At 37.8% G+C, this 20,422-nt stretch overlaps 1 protein-coding gene across 3 annotated transcripts in view; it reads right to left on the reverse strand.

The window, feature by feature from the left end:
• The window catches only part of sugct (succinyl-CoA:glutarate-CoA transferase), a 762,796-nt gene that overhangs the window by 331,327 nt on the left and 411,047 nt on the right, over positions 1-20,422 (reverse strand). For all 3 annotated transcript variants that reach the window (XM_039753396.1, XM_039753395.1, XM_039753397.1), the window contains one exon: positions 11,891-11,993. In XM_039753396.1, the coding sequence (XP_039609330.1) occupies positions 11,891-11,993 (103 nt within the window). The remainder of the gene's footprint in view (positions 1-11,890; positions 11,994-20,422) is intronic.

The raw sequence follows: 20,422 nt of genomic DNA on the forward strand, positions 1-20,422 counted from the left end.
TGGTCCCTAGTGGCCCACGAGAGGCCCGCTTGATCTTTACCATCAGGAAATATACATGATTTCTTGCTAGAGCATCCTGGTTAACAACCAGACTCTCCATGTTTTTCTAAAAATCTGTTACTTTAAATCCCATGTAACTGTAACTAATGGGATTCTGTTTGATATCATAGTTAGTGGTTGAGCACATTTGACAAAACACCAGAAAAACTATTCATTAACACATTATGGACGAAAGTTCAACAAAATATCTTATTTAAAGATCACAAATGGCTGGGTATGACATTAAACTGCATCCAGCCCTGAAAACAGTCCTCCAACTTGCAGGGAAATCATGGGGGTTGGTGGCAGGATTGGCACTTCAGCCACCGTATAAAGACTTCACACAGCTCCGAGATGACAGAAAGGACTCCTTTTTGCTTTCTGTGGGAGTAGCTCTTCTGCAGCCACCCATAGGAAGGCTGCTCGCATCATGAAAGAGGACTGGGGAAAGCCCTCGGGAGCCCCATCCCCTGAAGAACCGTTGGACAGCCAAAGGGGTCAGGTCTGTTGGGGATCGGAACTGGTGTGGTGCTGAGGCATTGCCCGCTGCACGGCAGCACTCGGGTCCCAATTTGATGTAGCCCATACGGGTAGGTGCATGGAATGTCTTGTCTCTCTGGCAAGATGATCATCTTCCTCTGCTGTCGGAGGAGCTGCGTAAACTCCACATTTCAGTGGCGGCACTCTCAGAGATGCGCAGACCGGGGACTGGCCAGATCTCTGTAGGTGGATACACCTTTTATTGGTCTGGCCTCTCTGATGGCTGTCATACTCGGGGAGTAGCTGTTGCTGTAGCAGATTGGCTTCCTCCGATGGTGTCCGATGTCACTCCTTTCAATGAGCGTATTATGAGACTCAGATTACGGCACTCCCTGGGTGCCTTGTCTGTTGTTTTGGTGTATGCTCCGACCTCAGTGAGTGATGTCTCAGCGAGGGGGGCATTTTATTCGCAGCTTCACTTGGTGGTTGATGGGTGTCCACGAGGTGTCACTCCTCTGATCATTGGTGACTTCAATCCAGCCAGTGGCACTGACAGGGTTGGCAATGAGGATTGTTTCGGTCCCCATGGTAACCGTAGTGAAAGTGGGTCAATGTTCCTTGACTTTGCAAAAGGTCAGGGGCTGTGAATCACTAGATCCTGGTTCCAGCGCCCAGAACCGCATCGTTGGACTTGGTACTCCAATACTGGTGAGGTGGTGAAGGAGATTGATCACATCCTCGTGGGAAGATGCTGGAGGCTCTTGCAAAACTGCAGGGTTTACAGAAATGCTCAGTTTGTGAATTCTGACCACAGATTTGTTGTTGCTACTCTTAGGATTCAGTTTAGGTCCAGTAGGTTACCTCCTACTAGGAAAATGATCCTGGACTTGGCCAGACTCCAAGACCAGGCAGTTTCTAAAGAGTCTGCATGCAGTTTGTGTGAGGAACTTGCAGATTTGGGTATAGCTGCTGATCTTAATGTGACCGTGGTGAACCACCTGAGGAGGGGAAAGCCTGCAGGGATCTGTGGTATCCGGAGTGAACTTCTCCAGGCTGGTGGTAAGGCTGTCCTCCTGGCATTGCACGAAATCTTTGCTTTCATTTGGGAGACTGGCATCATCACAACTGACTGGAAAATGGGACTTGTCATTCGATCGCCTGGCTGCAGCAACTACAGGGGGAAAACACTGCTCTCGGTGCTGGGTAAGGTCCTTGCTAGGGTCGTCCTCAATAGGATCCATGATCACTAGCTCACCTACCAGCGACCGGAACAGTCTGGTTTTACACCTAAGAAGTCTACCATTGACTGCATCCTGGCACTGAGGGTTCTCATGGAGCTCAAACGCGAATATTGGCAGAGTTTCTTTGCAGCGTTTGTCGATTTTCGGCAGTTGATCGAACTGCCCTGTGTGACAGACTGAGGGTTTACGGGATCCCCTCGAGGTTGCTGGATATCATGGCCAGCTTGTTTACTGGTACTGTGCGTGCTGTGCAGAGTGGAGGCAGAACCTCTGTTTTTACCCAGTTGATTCTGGGGATCGTCAGGGGTGTGTTCTTGCTCCTACTCTATTCAATGCTTTTATGGACTGGGTGTTGAGCAAGGTTGTGGGGTCCAGCGGCTGTGGGGCATCTGTTGGTGAAGAAAGATTCACGGATCTTGACTCTAACACCTGGCTGTGGCAGGTAGAGAGTCATTTCCAGAGGGTGGGACTGGACTGAGTGTCTGCCTGGGGGGCTGCCAACCAGGAGTTGTTTTGTTGTGTAGTGGGTGCGGCAGCTCACTGTACCAGTGCATGCTCCCCAACTTGACTTGACAGATGGCTTCCACTGGACACAAGCAGAAATACTTTTCTTTTTTATATAAAAAAAATCAGAAAGCATATACTGTATATTGTAGAATTCTAGTTAAATTTCCAGTTTTAGTAATTTGAAAACTGCTGAAAATCTGGAGTTAAACACATCATCAGAATGTTAACTCACTATAAAAACAGACAAGCCAAAGAAAACAAAAGATTTTTAGTATTAATTACATGCTGACAGGATATTTCCAGTTAAATCTTTTTGGACAAATACAGGGGGAAGATCAACTAATGATTACACTATGTCACACACGTGCGAGTTGGAGACAGTCAAAGAGCCTAAAGGTGAGTGAAATATTGCGAGACAGAAGGTAATCATGTGGTGCTTACCTGAATCTCTTTTCACCTACAGAAAACCTGAAAAAAACTAAGAAGCTCCACTTCCAGGTTCAAAATGGCCGAAACGATGTCACTTCCGGTTTGCCATGACGACATCACTTCCGGTCCCACAATCTACTGCTTCCTGTCTCCAATCGTCACTTCCTGCCAACCATTTCCTGTACCATTATTCCCTCTGTTATTTAAATGCCATTTTGTTCACAGTAAAACATTCAATGTACTAAAATGTCATCTGAATCAGTTTCGTTATTATTGTCCGGGCAACAATATATGGGGATGGTCCCCAAACCTTTTTCTGTTTGCAGAAGTCTTTTTTTTGCGCAAGATCATTTATTACAACTATCATTGACTACTTCATATTGTCAAGCCATTTTTGTGTTTCATTAAAGAAGGAATAATTTAGAACCTGATTTTCAACATCAGGGCTGCATATCAGATTTAGTCCTTATTTTGCTTTTTAACATTTGCTTTAGTTGAAAATCCAAAAGCTAGCTGTTACTGAACACAATGGTGCAAAACACAACATTTTTAAAAAGGAAATATAAGATAGACCTTTAAGTTAAAACATTTAACATAATTGCTTGTTGATTGTAAAACTTGTATGCTCATAGACAATATTGTAGTATATATATAAAATAATTGGTAATATTGTCAATTATGAAATATACTACAGTATATAAAAAAGGATCTTGACTAATATCCTGCAATGTATACATTTTCAGAGCATGATATAAACATTTATCTTTAAGCATAACTTAAACATTTTAACTATACCATTTGCCATAAATGTATTTTTTCATCTGTATATTGTATGTAACATAAAAAGTTGTCTCACCAACTCACTCACTCGCTCATCAATAAAACACTATTCCCCGTTTACTTAGCTGAAATTTGGAAAGATGCTACATCTAGAGCACTAGGTACATTGTCATATATCAGTATTTAGGAGTAAAAAAAAAACTTAAAATTGAAAAAATAAATAAAAAAAACTTACTATTGACTAAAGATTTACTCTATAATCTCAAAAATGCTTTGACTGATTTTGAAATTTGGTGACAATATCAGTGGTGACTGGTAAAAATAATTTGGGAGGGGGTACAGCTTTTGGGGGGTCAAACTGAAGCAGCACTTATCTATCTATCTATCTATCTATCTATCTATCTATCTATCTATCTATCCAGCTATATCCTAACTACAGGGTCACGGGGGTCCACTGGAGCCAATCCCAGCCAACACAGGGGCAGGAAACAAACCCCAGGCAGGGCACCAGCCCACCGCAGGTCACGCAGACCTTTACACACACCAAGCACACACTAGGGACAATTTTGGATCGCCAATGCACCTAACCTGCATGTCTTTGGACTGTGGGAGGAAACCGGAGTACCCGGAGGAAACCCACGCAGACACGGGGAGAACATGCAAACTCCACGTAGGGTGGACCCAGGAAGCGAACCCAGGTCTCCTAACTGCGAGGCAGCAGCGCTAGCCACTATCTATCTACAACAGGTATTTATTATATAGTGCCTTTCATATATATATATATATCTTATCTGGTCATTCCACATGCTGTCGTGATCCTCATCATAGTGTCAATGCTCATCTTGGCCTGTCCAGTACCAGACCCATAGGACAAATCAAGGCTAAAATGTATTATACCTTTTTCACCATGCTGCCAATCTCATGCCAGCTTTCCCATTTCTACTGTGCCCCAACACTTAAGTCTCTGACATTCACAGTCCCTTTATTCTACCCATAACTTGCCCTATAGAAGTGAAAAAGAACAGGTGAACCTGCCACCAAATTTTATACTACACCTATCTCTAAATTGTCAAATTCTCTACCAACTTAATGCACTCCCACTTCCATAATCTTCCAATAGCATGGACTTCTGTCTGTCCTATAACATATCCATCACAAAAGTCCAATCAAAATCTTATTCTTCCTCTGCTAATGGCGTCTGGGTTGATGCAAGGCAGTTGGCTGACCGTGCGTTGCCTTGCAGGCACATGCGGTCGGTCTGATTGTCTCAATAACAGCCTGGGGCAGCAATCAGGCGAATACAGTTGCAACCGCTCCCCAGCATATAAAAAGGGGAGTGCAAGATCAGAAGAACAGGAAAAAAGAAAGAAATTAATAGAGTAAATGTTATAGGATGAGGGAAGAAGCAGGCAGGAGAGAGAAAGGAAACAAGCTGGTGCAGTGAATGGAAGCAGGTGGACGGGAGTACAGCCCCAAGGAAGAGCTAGCGGCCATTGCTCAGGAGGGAGCTGTGGGTCACACCTGTTGAGCTTCTTGGGAGAAGGAGCGACCATTATGCTCTGGTGGTGCTTTCGCTGGGTGGAGCCAATGGCAGCGGTTCAGGTGGAGCAGGGCTCAGTGGTTGCCCTTGGACGGCGTGAAATTTGCGGGGGGTACAAGGGCCAGATGAGATAGATGTCTGCACCTTTTTATTGATGCCTCTCCGGGCTATGAGGTCTTAATATGATAAGATGGAGAGGCATTAGTTTTAACGGAAGTCACCAGGGCGTGTGGATTTTAAATGAATTTCCTGCAAGATGGTTTTAACCTAATTTTAATGGCTCTATTTATTGGATTTTTTTTATGGATTCTTTATTGACATTTTGAAGCACTGCCCTTTGGGACACTGTTTTGTGAATTGTTTTTAATAAAAGCACTTGAGCAATTTCTCACCAGCCCCTTGCTTGGTGTGCTTGTCCACATCTGTTCAGCTCATCCCAGTCATGACTATCGATGGTGTTGGGTTCAAGAGGGGCCAACCCATACCATCATACTAACCACAAACACATAAACATCTCATCTATTATTCTGGACAAGATGTGCCAATTTTTGGTCACCCCTTTGTTCTGCCTTCTAATGTCAATCCTGTAGCCTTCATCTACCTGTTCAGCAATACTAAGCCTACCAAAAAATTAGTCTCATGCCATTGTCTAGATAACTGCAGTTACTTTCATGCTGCTTGCATTTTTTCAGAAAGATGTTTTAGATATAGTACCCTAATCGTTGTCTATAATGCTTCGGCATGAACAGTTTGGAACAGTAAAAAAAGACATTACTTACACCACACTCAGTTAGTTAACACCATTTGTCATAATAAGAATTGGAAAAAGTCTGTGTGTAAGTTCATCCTCAAATTCTTAAGTTAGGTCAGTCTGGTCCAAATTCCTTTATTTTCTTTTTTTTCAAGTGAATGATTGATGAAGGGGTGTTTTGTCAAAGAGATAACTAAATTTCCTTTAATTTCCCAAGTTCTGCTAGAAGATGCGATTAAAGTTGTGCTCGCTCATCTGTAGTTACATAGGATTAAAGGCAGATTGGAACTGTGAACCATTGACATCAACATGACATAATGCAATGACGACTGTCCAAACACATTAGATTAAAAAAACAACAACAATACTAATTTGTTGCCAATAAATGTGGGAGTGTCCAGTGCACAGAGAGCTGCGTCCCAGGAAAAATCTGAAAGCAGCCAATTAAAGGCCAATTAAAGGCCTTACATAGACTCTAATTTGCCCGGAGTCCACTCCAAAAATATAGGTTTTTTTTTTTTACTCACAAAAAAAATATGAAACAAATACAAATCACAACCACTTTTTAATGGATGTTGACCTGTGCTGATACTAGGCACGATGTGCAAATAAACAAATTTGCTTCATGATTATTTCACATTACCTAATTAATGTTTAGTTTTAGTTTTTAAAATAGTTGGGAGGGGGGCACCCAGTGCCCCACATTATAAACTGCACAGGACATTATAGAGAAAAAAAGAAAATTAGCCAACCCGTTTTTTATTTGTTGATAATAATTCCGTTCCCAATCTGAGTACACTCTGCTAACGTGTCATGTAGCGCTGACAAAAGCCCAAAGCCAAATAGTAGCAGCCACTCAGCAGATAGTATTTCTACTGTTATTTAGTGTTTCTTACTCCCTACCCAACAACTCTTAAAAAATGCAGAAAGTATTACAGGATGCTGAAATATCTATTACTCTGTGGCTAAGGATCTGTGCTGATATCTTGAAGGTGTCCGGTTCAAATGTCATTACTGCCTGAAGGAATTCTACACCACTGGGCTCTTCAGTAAGGCCTTTAACCTGAAAATTAGTCCAGGGTGCTGTATAATAGATGACCCTGTGCTCTAACCCCCAAAGGTCATGCAAAAAGACAACTTCTCCTCAGGGATTAACAGAGTATATCCAAAATAACTGCAAGAAATTACTAACCTTGGCTAATTAAAACAAATTTGTTGGATTAGAATAATGAACTAAAGAAATCATTGTTAACAGAAAATGAAAGCATATATTAAGTTCCACTTTAATTCTTAAAGCAGCAGAAGCAAAAATGCATTAGTTTTGTTGCACCCTTAAACCTATAGCATCATAACTGGCACCTGTTTTCCTTCTAAAATGCAAGGTTTCAAATGAAGCATGGAGCTGGAATAGATGTACTGAACTATAATTTTTGTCTCTCATTTTGACATGTGCTCATGTCTTTAAACTTGTGGTTTTGACCTTTTTTTATTATTGTCTGTGTTCCCAGACGTTTCTCAAATCTGGCCTATTTGCAAACAAAACAGGTACACACTTGTGAACTGTGCGTGTTAGGGATGTATATACTGTATTGTCAAGGATGAAGTAGTTCTAAAAAATTGTAAAAAAAATATTTAAGAGGACACATTTACATGTACTGTATGAAACTAAATACAGTAAAACCTTGGATTGCGAGTAACTTTGTCTGCGTTTTGCAAGATGAGATAACATTTTTAATAAATTTTAACTTGATAAACGAGTGAGGTCTTCCAATACGAGTAGTACGTATACGCTATGTCTGCTGAGCGTCACATGATCACAACTGAGCTGATGGTTCTTCTCTCTCTTGCTGTAAAAATTGTGGGTAATCGTCTCCCATTCTTGGTCTCAGTCGGCGTGTCTCTTTCGTATAGTTAACATCTGTACGTGTGTATACTGTTTACTACTGGATGGTGACCACATGTGTGTGTTGTGACGTGTGAGTCCCTGTCTTGCACCCAAAAACACGAGTCTGAGTCTCAGTACTTTAGCAACACCAGCTTTATTTAGCTTGAAACAGGAACAGCACTGTTATTTATTGTAGCTGGATCTACCGCTCTCCTATACACAGGCACACCAGTAAGGTAGGGTCATGGCCAGGTTAGTGGCCAAGTAATACTATGCTCTGCACATTTATAATGTTCCTTGTATCACCCATCAATGGGCAGGCGCTTATAGCATGTCTGCGATCTTTTCGGATTCGCTTTGTGGCGACCTGCTACGGTGCTGGGAGTCTTGCGGTTGCTTCGGGATGCTCTTCCACGTGTTGTCCCATTGGGTGGAATCCCAAAAGAGTTTAGAAACCTTACTGTGCGTAAAGAGTTTTTTTATTTTGTGTCCAAGTGTAGTGACCTTTCAGGCAAAAGCAACTGTCATTGGATAGGTTTTCTTGTTAAAGGTGCAAAAAAAGAAAAAGATTCCAGTGAGCCAACAGATAGCAGGGATTCCGTTAGTTAGAGTGAAAGTTGTCCTACACAATAACCCTCCTCTCTCTCATCTCCCTCACACCAGCCATGAATCTTTTCAAAGGTAAAATGCAGGTTAATTTATTTTATGTATTTTTACTTTATATTTTGTATTAATCATTTTTATATGAATACTTTGGGTTGTGGAATGAATCATCTGAGTTTCCATTATTTCTTATGGAGAAATTCGCTTTGATATACGAGTGCTTTGGATTACAAGCACATTTCCGGAACCAATTATGCTCGCAACCCAATGTTCCACTGTATGGTAAAACTATTATTAGAATCAGTTAGAAGCATAGTAAACCAACTTAGATATGTGCAGAAAGCTTCTATAATTAAATTAGTATTGCAAGTGTGCTTATGTTTCAGTAATTAGGAAGGAAGATTAACAGTAAACTAACTCCTTGTTTAGTGAATACCTTGGTTTCCAATCATTTGCAAACACAACCATAATAAAAAACTCCACTTACCGACCATGGTGCGCATTTACAAGAAAAATTTTCTAATATCTTACAAAGTTTGGTACACAGACAACAACATACACAAGAAGTGACAAATGATGACCTATTTCAAAGGACAATGAAAGGATCATTGTTAGCTTCTTCTTACTCATCACATTGTGGTATAAAATGCAACTTGGTTTGGATTATTGAGTGGTCTTAAATACATATACTTTGAACAATGAGGTAGGGAATGACAGGCCCTTGGTGGTGAAATTCATGCAATATTATGGAGAACTACAGTGTTCCCTTGGTGATCAGACTGCAATGTGCCACTACGATCCAGTTCATAAAGCAAAAACAGTGACTTGCTGGTTCAATTACTATCCCATTTCAAGCCCTGTGTGCAAGAGAAGCCAACATGTCTTTTTTTGTAATCATATTTTTATTGACAACAAGAAAATGAAATACAGCCAAAGAAAACCAACAAAAATAACTGATTTAAATTTATATACGAACAAACAATATAACACCCCTCCATCCCATGTGAGACTGCTATTTAAACAAAAACAAAAAATAATGAAAAGAGTCGGCGAGTAAATCAGCACACACACCATTCAGGATTGCAGCGATGTAAACAACATAAAAAAAAAAAAAAACACGAGGAACGCTGTACACAGGAAAAATTACATCATGAAGCAACCCCCAACCAGCTCTTTACTAAATGGATAGTATGAAGCCAGTTGCGAACAGCAGAGCCAGAAGAGCTGTTGATCCAAGTCTTCCAGATAGTAGGAGAGAGAAGGGCAAGAGATTTCAAGCAAGAGGCAGAGGCCAGCATATCCTGATAAATTTAAATGCTTCTGCATCTCAGTCCCCCATGGACAGAAGACAGAGGAGCTGAACATTGTACATTGTTCATGATATTAATTCTTTCCAACCATTCTTATATTTACAATGCTTAAAACATTAAATTTCTTTCATGGTCCACATAAATGTGCACCTTGTAAATTTCAATGCTGTATGTAATAATAAGTTGAATTAAACTGCTTTTGATCTAAACTCTCCAAAACATTGTAACAGCACAAGAGAACAGATCAAAGCATTACATTCAAATCTGATTGAAGCTACTATTTTTACAAGATATGTACAGGGTGAAATTATATTTTTAGCCAAAAATTCCCATTATTCCTACTACTAATTGTCTGTTTCAGTTCAAAATAACAGTTTCCATTAAAATTTTGTTTCCCAGTGACCATCAACAAAAGCTAAAGTCAGTCAGTAGGAAAAGCAGGAATTGATCTAGTGCAAAATTGTTTTACTAATGGGCATTTGAATGTAGCATATTCAATAATATTAGTCCCTGGTATTGGAAAAAAACCAAACACAAACAAATATGCTCAGTTAGGTACATAGTACTTCTGACGCATCCTGTTAACTGACGGAACTACAACCAAGGCCTGTTTTCTTAGGAAATACCTTGGACAAAGGTAGGTATATTAATGAAGTAGATTGTTTTATGATGTGCAAAGTGTTGCTTTGATTCTGCTCTGTTAGTATTTCTGTCATCTATCATCACACTTCTATTCTGTAATTGGTTAGAAGACCTGACGCTGTAGAGAAACAGGGTCACTTGAAACTTAACATCTGTTTAAACTCATGACAAGGTAAAAACACCTACAAGAGGATAATGCAGTAACACCATGCAGGCTTTGGAAAGACAACAATATCCTCCATGGTGTGAAAAATATTGCAATTGCATGGAATGATGTTAGTGTGAAATGTATGCCAGGCAATTGGAAAAAACACTTAAAATGTTCCTTATTTTAATGAATAACTTTCAAAAAATTAATCAAATGAAAAATCTGGACAAAATAAAGAGGAAAATGTTAACACTCACAAAGTCCTTTGATTTGGATGTTCTAGATGAAGATGTGAGATGCTTGATAGCCTACACTGAGGGTGAGTTTTAAAACAAAGTTAATTGAACTGGAAAAAAAATTGGAAACACAAAGGATTCTGGAAGACTTAGAAGGCAGTGCTAAAAGAAATTTAATGTAAAATGATTGGCTAGTGTTTTCTCAGATAATAAACACTTAAGAAGTGTGAATCCAAGTATGGAATGTTTTTGAAAGGTAGATCAAGCAATGTATGAAATCTTAAAGTGTTATTGTGAAATTTATGCAGAGCAAAAGAAAGAAACCGTGAAAAACAAATTTAATGGTTTCTTTATGAAATTTACTCCTTCATCAACTCCATTTTCCTACTCATTACAAATCCCAACCTCAGAAATAGAAGAAACAGACAACCCAGGAATACTAGAAGAAACGGACGATCCTCAGCTCTCAACTACCTATGGTAGCCTATCTGACACTTTCAGAGAAAACACTGAAAAGACAACTTTGAAAGATTTACATATGGCTAATAATTTCATGTTTACAGGTCCCTGTACTAACTGTATAACCTTATTTTTTACTCATTATTATCTCACTATGCCTATTTTTGTTCTAACACAATAAATCCACTTTTCATACATTGAGTTTACATTTAAACTTACCTCTTACTATTTAGGCTACTTTAAAAAAAGAAAAAAAGATCACCAGGAATGAATGTAGTTGTAAAAAATGCATACAGTACTATTATACCAAATGTTCTTACATTTTAAAACTATCAAAATTATGTGCAAAAGGTTAAAGTGGTAATAAAGTAGAATGTACAAAATATTATTAAAATGTCCACTTCATTAAGGATAAAATAAATTGAGTATGGAAGGATGAAAAAGTCATAAGCATAGTCTATTCAGTGAAAAAAAAAATCATGCCTTCAATGTCAAAATTATATTTACAGAATTTCACCAACTTGATCAAATCAGTCAGATTCCACTTATTGTACGAGAATGTTAAAAAGGTTTAAAAAATTATTATGGAAAATTTCACTGCTAAATGTTGTTTACAACATGATCCTGCCAACAGTAACAAAATACTGTATATTAATTTCATTATTCATATGCGTTGTTGTATATTTTCTTCTTTGACTGATTATATGACTTCTGACAGAAATGTGCACAAACTATCTAACGGTGCTTATCTAGCAGGATTAGAAGACCTAATTCAATGTGACTGGTTAAAACCTTTCCAATAAACAGACATCCTAGATGTAAAACAAAATAAAGACTGACCTGAGGATCAGAGAATACTTCTTTAATGCTGTTGATTGGACCGTAGGGCACTCCAGTACCTTCAAACATTTCTAACCATTCCTTGGTCGTTTTTTCAGAGAATCTAGGAAAAAACAAAACATTATGCTTGGAACTTTGTGTTAGAGTTTGAAAACATATACAGAATCTGATGGTTTTATTCCAGCATTCAATAACTTCCAAAATGCAAGGCATATGTGTTTCTTGGAAGCACCAAATCTTGCCCTCCAGTAAAAAGTACAGTCACAAAACAAGAACCTAATTTGGTCTGCTTCATGCAGCCACCAAAATTAAGACTGCTCGAGAAACTATCGATGTACTTCCTGCAGTTTTCTTCATCTACATATTTTGTAGACAGCAGATTTAGTGCTGAGTTTTCTTTTTCCTTAACTCAAAAATGCCATGAGGTTTATAACACTCAGAATGAGCTTTTTTGTTATTTTGAGTCTATAACCAAGCTATTGTGTGAAAGCATAGTCTTACACAACTTACAGAATAATAACCCCATAATTTTGTTTAACCTAAAATCTAATTTGAAAAACTAAATAAATAAACATACACAGATAATTCATTAGTTTTTGTCATGGAAAAGAATTGTTTTGCAATGTTGCCTTGCAACCTCAAAAGACATAGAGGAGAGAATTTTAGCAATTGTAAATAGGGCAGAATCATCTGACTACAATTATGATGATATGATTACATCTAATTATATATCAGCCAAAAGAGCAGTTTTAGGAGCAAATAAAGACATTTATTCCACACCATCTAAATGACTCAGTACTTCAACCACAAATATTTGACAGGTGTTAGCCTCAATTTTTTGTGTACAATCCCATTGAGTACTGAGGTTAAAATGGGCAGGGCTGATAAAGTGAGACTATGGGAAAAGTAGTTGAAATTAGGTTTGTCAGGAGGGCTGTGGCACTCAATATTCATGGAAGGGCGAAGAGGTAATCGATTTAGGAAAACTGTAGAGAAGAGGGCCATTACTCCCTATTGAAATGTTAGTCTGAGGTGGTTTTGTTCTTTAAATAAAAGTGATTTCTATGCACCTCCCACAATCTCTCTGTGGAAGACCAAGGAACAAACCCAGAACGCACTAGAGATATATTTCCCGAATAGCCTGAAAACACAGAGGTATTTTACAGCATTTGGTACTGTGACCATCACCAGAAACAGTGAATTAAATATAAAAAGTGAGACAGAAAGAAACTTTAAAATATTTTACTTCATTAATGAAATTTCTAATACTAAAAATGTGTTTTTTTATAGCAAATTAATTAAAGAATCATCACTCCACTGAATGATATTATTGTTTATCCCTTTATAAATGTTCCTTATGTATCATGTACATGCATAATAATGATTTCAATGGCACATTTACTTTACTGTACCATATTTTATTACAATCTAAACCTACTGCAAATAAGGTAGTTGCTTTTGTAGGTGTAATGTTTTTCCTCATCTGTCCATGTAGACACACCTTAATATCTAGTAAAAACACATGCGTTTAGTAAAGAGTGGAATTTTAATGGAAAACATATGATGGCACTGTCAGAGATTTTCCACAAGAGGGAGCTAATTTAGATATTTCTCTATTACAAGCTTTATTACTAGAAATCAGTTGAAAAGTTAGCCACTGAAGAAATAAAAGCTTACCAAAAACAGGAAATAAAATGTAACACCATAGACAAAAAACACATTTTTCCAACTTAACAAATTTTTTATTTAGCATTAACTGATAAACAGCAGGAAAATATCTGCATTGTATTATTATTAACACTAGAATTACCAGAGCTTACGAAAAACTCGTAGATCTGTCCCACCTTAAATCGCTTCTCACCTCTCCGTCAGTGTCTTTTGACCTTTAAATGTGTTGATAAGCAGAAAGCAGTCTGCTATCACATCCCCCACCGGCGCACAGTTTTCTCAGCTCAAGTCTCTTTACCTGCGTGTCAGTTGCTTGGAGTTGTATAGAGTGAGAAGTCAAGCAAAATCACACCTTTTATAAATACTATATCGTTACTTGGAACACTTGCATTTCATGTGTGTTCCGTGTCTACAACGCTCTACGTGAACACATTGTTAAAAAAAAACCTTTTTCATGTTTTAGTAATAACTAGCAAAATACCTGCGCTTCGCAGTGGAGAAGTAGTGTGTTAAAGAAGTAATAAAAAAGAAAAGGAAACATTTAAATAATAAGGTAACATGATTGACAATGTAATTGTTTTGTCATTGTCATGAGTGTTGCTGGCATATCTACATGCATATCTACATATATACACACAGACATATACATACACATATATCTATCTATCTATCTATCTATATATATATCTATATCTCTATATATCTATCTATATAATCTATATATCTATATCTATCTATCTATCTATCTATATATCTATATCTATATATGTATATCTATATCTATATCTCTTTTGCGGTGCGAGCAGCTGTTGCTGGGGGTGCAAGAATCCATCGAGGAAGAAAAATTTAAAAACATTATTTGTACAAAATCTTAATTTATCTATCCATTCCTAAATAATTAAATGGGCGGGCTATTTGGTATACACGTAGAATTTCGAAATGAAACCTGCCCAACTTTTGTAAGTAAGCTGTAAGGAATGAGCCTGCCAAATTTCAGCCTTCTACCTACACGGGAAGTTGGAGAATTAGTGATGAATGAGTGAGTCAGTCAGTGAGTGAGTGAGTGAGTGAGGGCTTTGCCTTTTATTAGTATAGATTGACAAAATGTAGACATGAAATTTATAATGTGTGAAGCCTGAAGTCCAAATATGAAAGAAACACTTTCACAAAAGATACAAATATACCACACTGTCAACAGTTGATACCGTTGCACCAGCAAAGCAGTCATAGTAAATGCGTGTCAATGTCGCACCCTAACGCGTGTTGTTTTTCTGCAATGATATCTATACTAATAAAAGGCAAAGCCCTCACTCACTCACTCACTCACTCACTCACTCATCACTAATTCTCCAACTTCCCGTGTAGGTAGAAGGCTGAAATTTGGCAGGCTCATTCCTTACAGCTTACTTACAAAAGTTGGGCAGGTTTCATTTCGAAATTCTACCTAATGGTCATAACTGGAAGGTATTTTTCTCCATTAACTGTAATGGAGTTGAGCTGGAATGACGTGGGGGCGGAGTTTCGTGTGACATCATCACGCCTCTCACGTAATCACGTGAACTGACTGTCAACGCAGTGCGTAGAAAACCAGGAAGACCTCCAAAAAGCGCTTAAGAAAACATGCATTATATAATTGAGAAGGCAGCGAAACAATAAGAAGCGAGCGAGTGACATATACTACCATATTCATGACTGATGCTACCTCGGAAAGAAAGCAAGGTGTAAACCTAAACTTTAAATTAAGTTCATAGACAGGCTACGCTGGCGTTTCACATGCCCACAGGTAATGCGGGATACAAGTTTAATGAGAGGACGAGGATATAAGCGAGTTTTGATCACTTTATAACTAAGTTAAAATTGTAGGTGAAGGGTGTGCTTATGCAAATTCCGAGACTGTGTTTGTGGGGATTGACAGTTAAGGGCGGGTGGGGAGTCACGTCATCATCTCCCCTCCCATTCATCTCATTTGGCTCTGAGCTGAGCTCAGCTAACGCCGTCTTCCGAAGCAACTTCGTCAGACTGCCACCAAATACTCACAGAAAAATCCACAAGTTAATACACACGCTGTCTCTATAGAGTTTCTCCACACTGAATCCTCCAGGCACTACTTACAAAAGGTTACATTGACAATCGTGTTACGTTATTTTTAAAATCTTTCCTTTTCTTAGCACAAGCACAGCTGAGAAGCTTCATGCATGTGCTCCATAACGCTTAAAAATAATGCATTTAATCACACTTTGCATTACAAGCAAAGGGGAGCTTTTGTCAATGCATGATTTCCTGGTACACCGATTACATTGATCAGCGCATCCCGATTCATTTTACCCTCGCACCACCTTAGTTTGAGAAGAAGTATGAAAAATATGAGGTTAACACAGAAAAACAGATCACCAATTCAAGCTTTATGAATAATCGATTAAGCCATCAATAATTGTTTTGGTAAAGCCATCCTCCTTCCATTTTATAATTTTTCCGCCACTAGCCATGATTAAATGAGCGGTAAATAAAGTAAGAGCAAAGCGAGGGTGACTTATTTAGGCAGGCATATATATGACAGCAACACTCATGACAATGACAATCATATTACGTTATTTTTAAAATGTTTCCTTTTCTTTTTCATTGCTTCTTTAACACACTACTTCTCCGCTGCAGGTGCGGGTATTTTGCTATATATATAATATATGAATGACCTCCAAAGAGCGCTGAGACTTTTGATATCATGAGCGTGTCTGCAAAACTGTGGTCTCCTGCCCTGCAAAAGTCGAGCAGCCAGCGCAGCGTGCATAGCTGTGCCGGCCTTTGAGGCGCTGACTGCGCTTCTGCCTTAAGTCAAAGTGAGCACTTTTAATTTTTTCATCCTCCCCCTGCGCTATAGCCCAGACAAGTGCAAACACGGGACCCCTTTTCTACACCACGGCAAAATAATATTAAGGCGATTCACACTTTCTTTTGCACGTATATGATTATGAGGTTCTCACCGGATTATGAAGACACGCACGAGTGGAGGACTGACAGTGCCATCACAGCCGATTAATGGCGGGGCGTCTCACCAGTCTACACAAGACCCACCGACTGTCCCCAAAAGGCGATCATAACGTCAGCGAACACATCTCTCTATACTATATAAAAGAAAAAGGCAACTTTCCTTTCTTTACACCTTTTTTCCTTTTATCCCAAACCAAAGCCTTTCTCTTAACACTGCAGAGGACACAAAACTAATTTTCTTTAAATGCCGGTAAGGCACATTACCAGAGGCACAAATTTGAGCGTTCACATAGAAAATGTAATTTCTATACCACAGCCGTCGTGTAGCGCCTTTCAAAAGGGATCTACTACCGAGAGATGATCCATATATATTTTAGCTGCTGTTAGTTACTTACCTGTTGTGTTACACAGTCTTTAAAATGTAGTTTACCCGCAACCACTCCAGTAGTGCTCAATGTACCTGTACTTCTTAAAACGTTAATGTTTTACTGTTTAATAACTTATAGACTATATTTTATTATTTCTCCCTTGCACTCAGTGACCAAAGCTATACACACACACATATATAAAAGCTATACACACAAGTATATGTATGTGTATATATATGTATGTATGTGTATATATATATATATATATATATATATACACACACATACATACATATATATATACATACATACATACATACATACACACATATATATAATTTGTGTGTGTGTATGTATGTATGTGTGTGTATATGATGTAGATAGGTATGTATATATATATATGTGTGTATATGTAGATATGTATATAGATATGTAGATATGAAGATATGTATGTGTATATATATATATATATATATATGTATGTATGTATGTATGTGTGTGTGTGTGTGTGTATATATATGACAGCAGCAATCCAAGCTGTGAGAAAACAGTAAAAGGAGGCGTGTCAGGCGCGTGGTACATTTTCTGATGCAGCTAGACGAAAAAACTTTGTGGCGCTGCCGCCAAATACACAAAACAATTACTTTGACAATCATGTTACATTATTTTTAAAATGTTTCCTTTTCTTTTCATAACTTCTTTAACACACTACTTCTCCGCTGCCATAGCATATATATATATATATATATATATATATATATATATATATATATATATATATATAGAGAGATATATATATATAGATAGATATGAGAACAACATATATATATATAGTTTTTGAATAAAAAGCACACTTGTTCTGTTATATTTGTACCTTTTGTGAAATTGATATTTGGAATTCAGGCTTCACGCATTATAAACTTCTTGTCTACATTTAGTCAATTATTACTAAAACATGAAAAACTTCTTTTTAACGATGTGTTTACATAGATCGTTGTAGACATGGAAGACAAATGAAATGCATGTGTTCCAAAGAACGATATAGTATTTATAAAAGGTGTGATTTTGCTTGACTTCTCACTCTATACAACTCCAAGCAACTGACACGCAGGTAAACAGACCTGCTACTTATCAACACGTTTAAAGGACAAAAGACGCTGACGGAGAGGTGAGAAGCGGTTTAAGGTGGGACCGATCTACGAGTTTTTTGTAGGTTCTGGTAATTCTAGTGTTAATCATGCAAACAACCACCCACCTGTTTTCTAAAACACCTTAATTCAAACCCTGAGGTTGTATTGGGTTTAAGTGTACTGTGTACCATCGGCAGAAGCTAGTCCTGGATAGAGTTAGTCCATTACGGGGTGCTTTCTCACATACACATGCACACATTCACATCAATCCAATTTGAAGTTTTAGTTCACTTAACCTGAATGTCACTGAAATACTGGAGCACTAGAATACCCGAAAAAGAAAAAAAAACACATACACACACACATACAAACAGACACAGATAGAAGATTTATAGGATTTTAACCCAGTCTCATGGAGATGAGTGGCAGCAGTCCAATGCTATTACTCAATTAAATTTGTATTTTATATACTAGGGTGCTTCGTTCGCCAACCCCTGTTTTTGTTTATCCGGATACACACTTTTAAGATTTTTTTTTCTTTGAATTGTTGCTATTTCATTAATTTCACTTTTATTTCAGAACTTCAATATATATAAACAATATTTAGAATCTTTCGTGTCCCAACGTTCTGAATCTTTTAAATGAGCTCCGTGAGACGTGTTTAATGACTTTGTACCATAATTCAGGATAGCTTTCTCTGTTTGGAATTTCAGCACAGACAAAACGATCTACATCATCAGCAGTTAATAATTCTTTTTGCAAAATAACCAATAAATGCATGTGAGGTAAACTCCGTTTTTGACATTCTCTTGACTTAAACTTCAAAGCCTTATAGTATTTACATACTTCTGACATATCACCTATATCGATATATTCAATCTCTATTTGCCTTTTCGTTATTTCTCAAAGTAATATTTTCTCTTTCTTTGCGCTAATGCGATGTTTACTTTCTTTGTTTTGACACTGTCGTTTTTTTTTGCTTTCATATTCTGTATCTTGCTCTGCATGTGTTTCGTGCCTATGTTTTTTTTGAGTCTTTTGAATTCCAGTTTTCATTATGTATAACCTGCTCTGCATGTGTTTGGCCCCCTTGCTTTTTAACCTTTTTATGACGTTTTACTTTGTTTTCTACTCTGTCTTTTATTTATAACCTCGCTTTATCCTGCTTTTTTTTTAATGACACCTGGTCTGTGGTGATTATTTTCCCTTTTTCGAGTAATAATTTCCGCTTGTTTGCGCTCCTGCGATCTTTACTTTCTTTTTTTATACTTTCTAATTTCCCTACTTTGATATTCTTTAACTTTCTCTACATTTTGTATCGTGCCAACTTTTTTTTTTTGAGCCTTTTGAATTCCACTGCTTTCATAATCTCTAACCTGCTCTGCATGTGTATAGTGCCAAAGTCCCAATTGGACGTGCTTTTTTCCAATTCCACTTGCTGATAATTACTTTCCTTATTTTCTGAATTTGCATCTAGATTATTCTTTTTCTTTTTTGTCTCTCCAACGCTTTTGAGTCTCTTTTCTCCACGCTGCTTTCTTCTTCACTTAGTCGTCTACGTTTCATTTATAACGTATTGTCCTTATACGCTTTATATGCGCTGACAGCCCTGGATCTGTGTGCTCAAAGCCAAAACATGACTGAGTGTGTTGCTGCCCATGCTCTTATTTATTTGTAAGTAGGACATGTCTTGCAAGAATCTCATGTTCTACATCATCGCAAGACGGTCCTGGGTCCATCTCTTGGCACAAAGTCTCATGTTTAAGGTCCTTGCGAGATGCTCCGTGGCCAATCTCTCTAGTCTCGCGGGTCTTTTAAGTGTCTTCCGTGATCTTAACGTGAAGATTACATCTCGTCGACCTACTATTTCTCTCCAGGATTTTTTTTTATAATAGAGAGATTGTATTTTAAACAAGAATGATACAGTGCATGAGTTCATTTATTTACTCTCGGGATGCCGCTCTATTGCTGGGCATACTCATGTAAATCCACATCCAGCCAAGTTAGAAGACATTTAATTTCAAATAAAACTAAAAGAGCATCTTTGCCCTATGGGAAGTATCAAAACCCTTGGTCATCACAAAAAGCACAACACAAGTGATAAAAGTAACGTAGCTGAAAACCAAGAGCCAAATCATGATTGTGAAGCAACAAAGGTTTATGCTGTGCCACAGTGAAACCCACAGCGTTATAAAACTGCATTGTTAACATACTGTTAATTAAAACATATATTTGAAGTTTATTCAATCAATTAATCTCTTCTCTGATTTGCTATCATATTTGTTTTTATAATAATGAAACCATTTATGTAAAAAAAAAACAAATGCTGTAACCTAGACAAACAAAACAGTTTAATATAAAAACATGGAAATTATACTAAA

This window comes from Polypterus senegalus, chromosome 5, assembly GCF_016835505.1.
Source record: "Polypterus senegalus isolate Bchr_013 chromosome 5, ASM1683550v1, whole genome shotgun sequence".
NCBI classification, from domain to species: Eukaryota; Metazoa; Chordata; class Cladistia; order Polypteriformes; family Polypteridae; genus Polypterus; species Polypterus senegalus.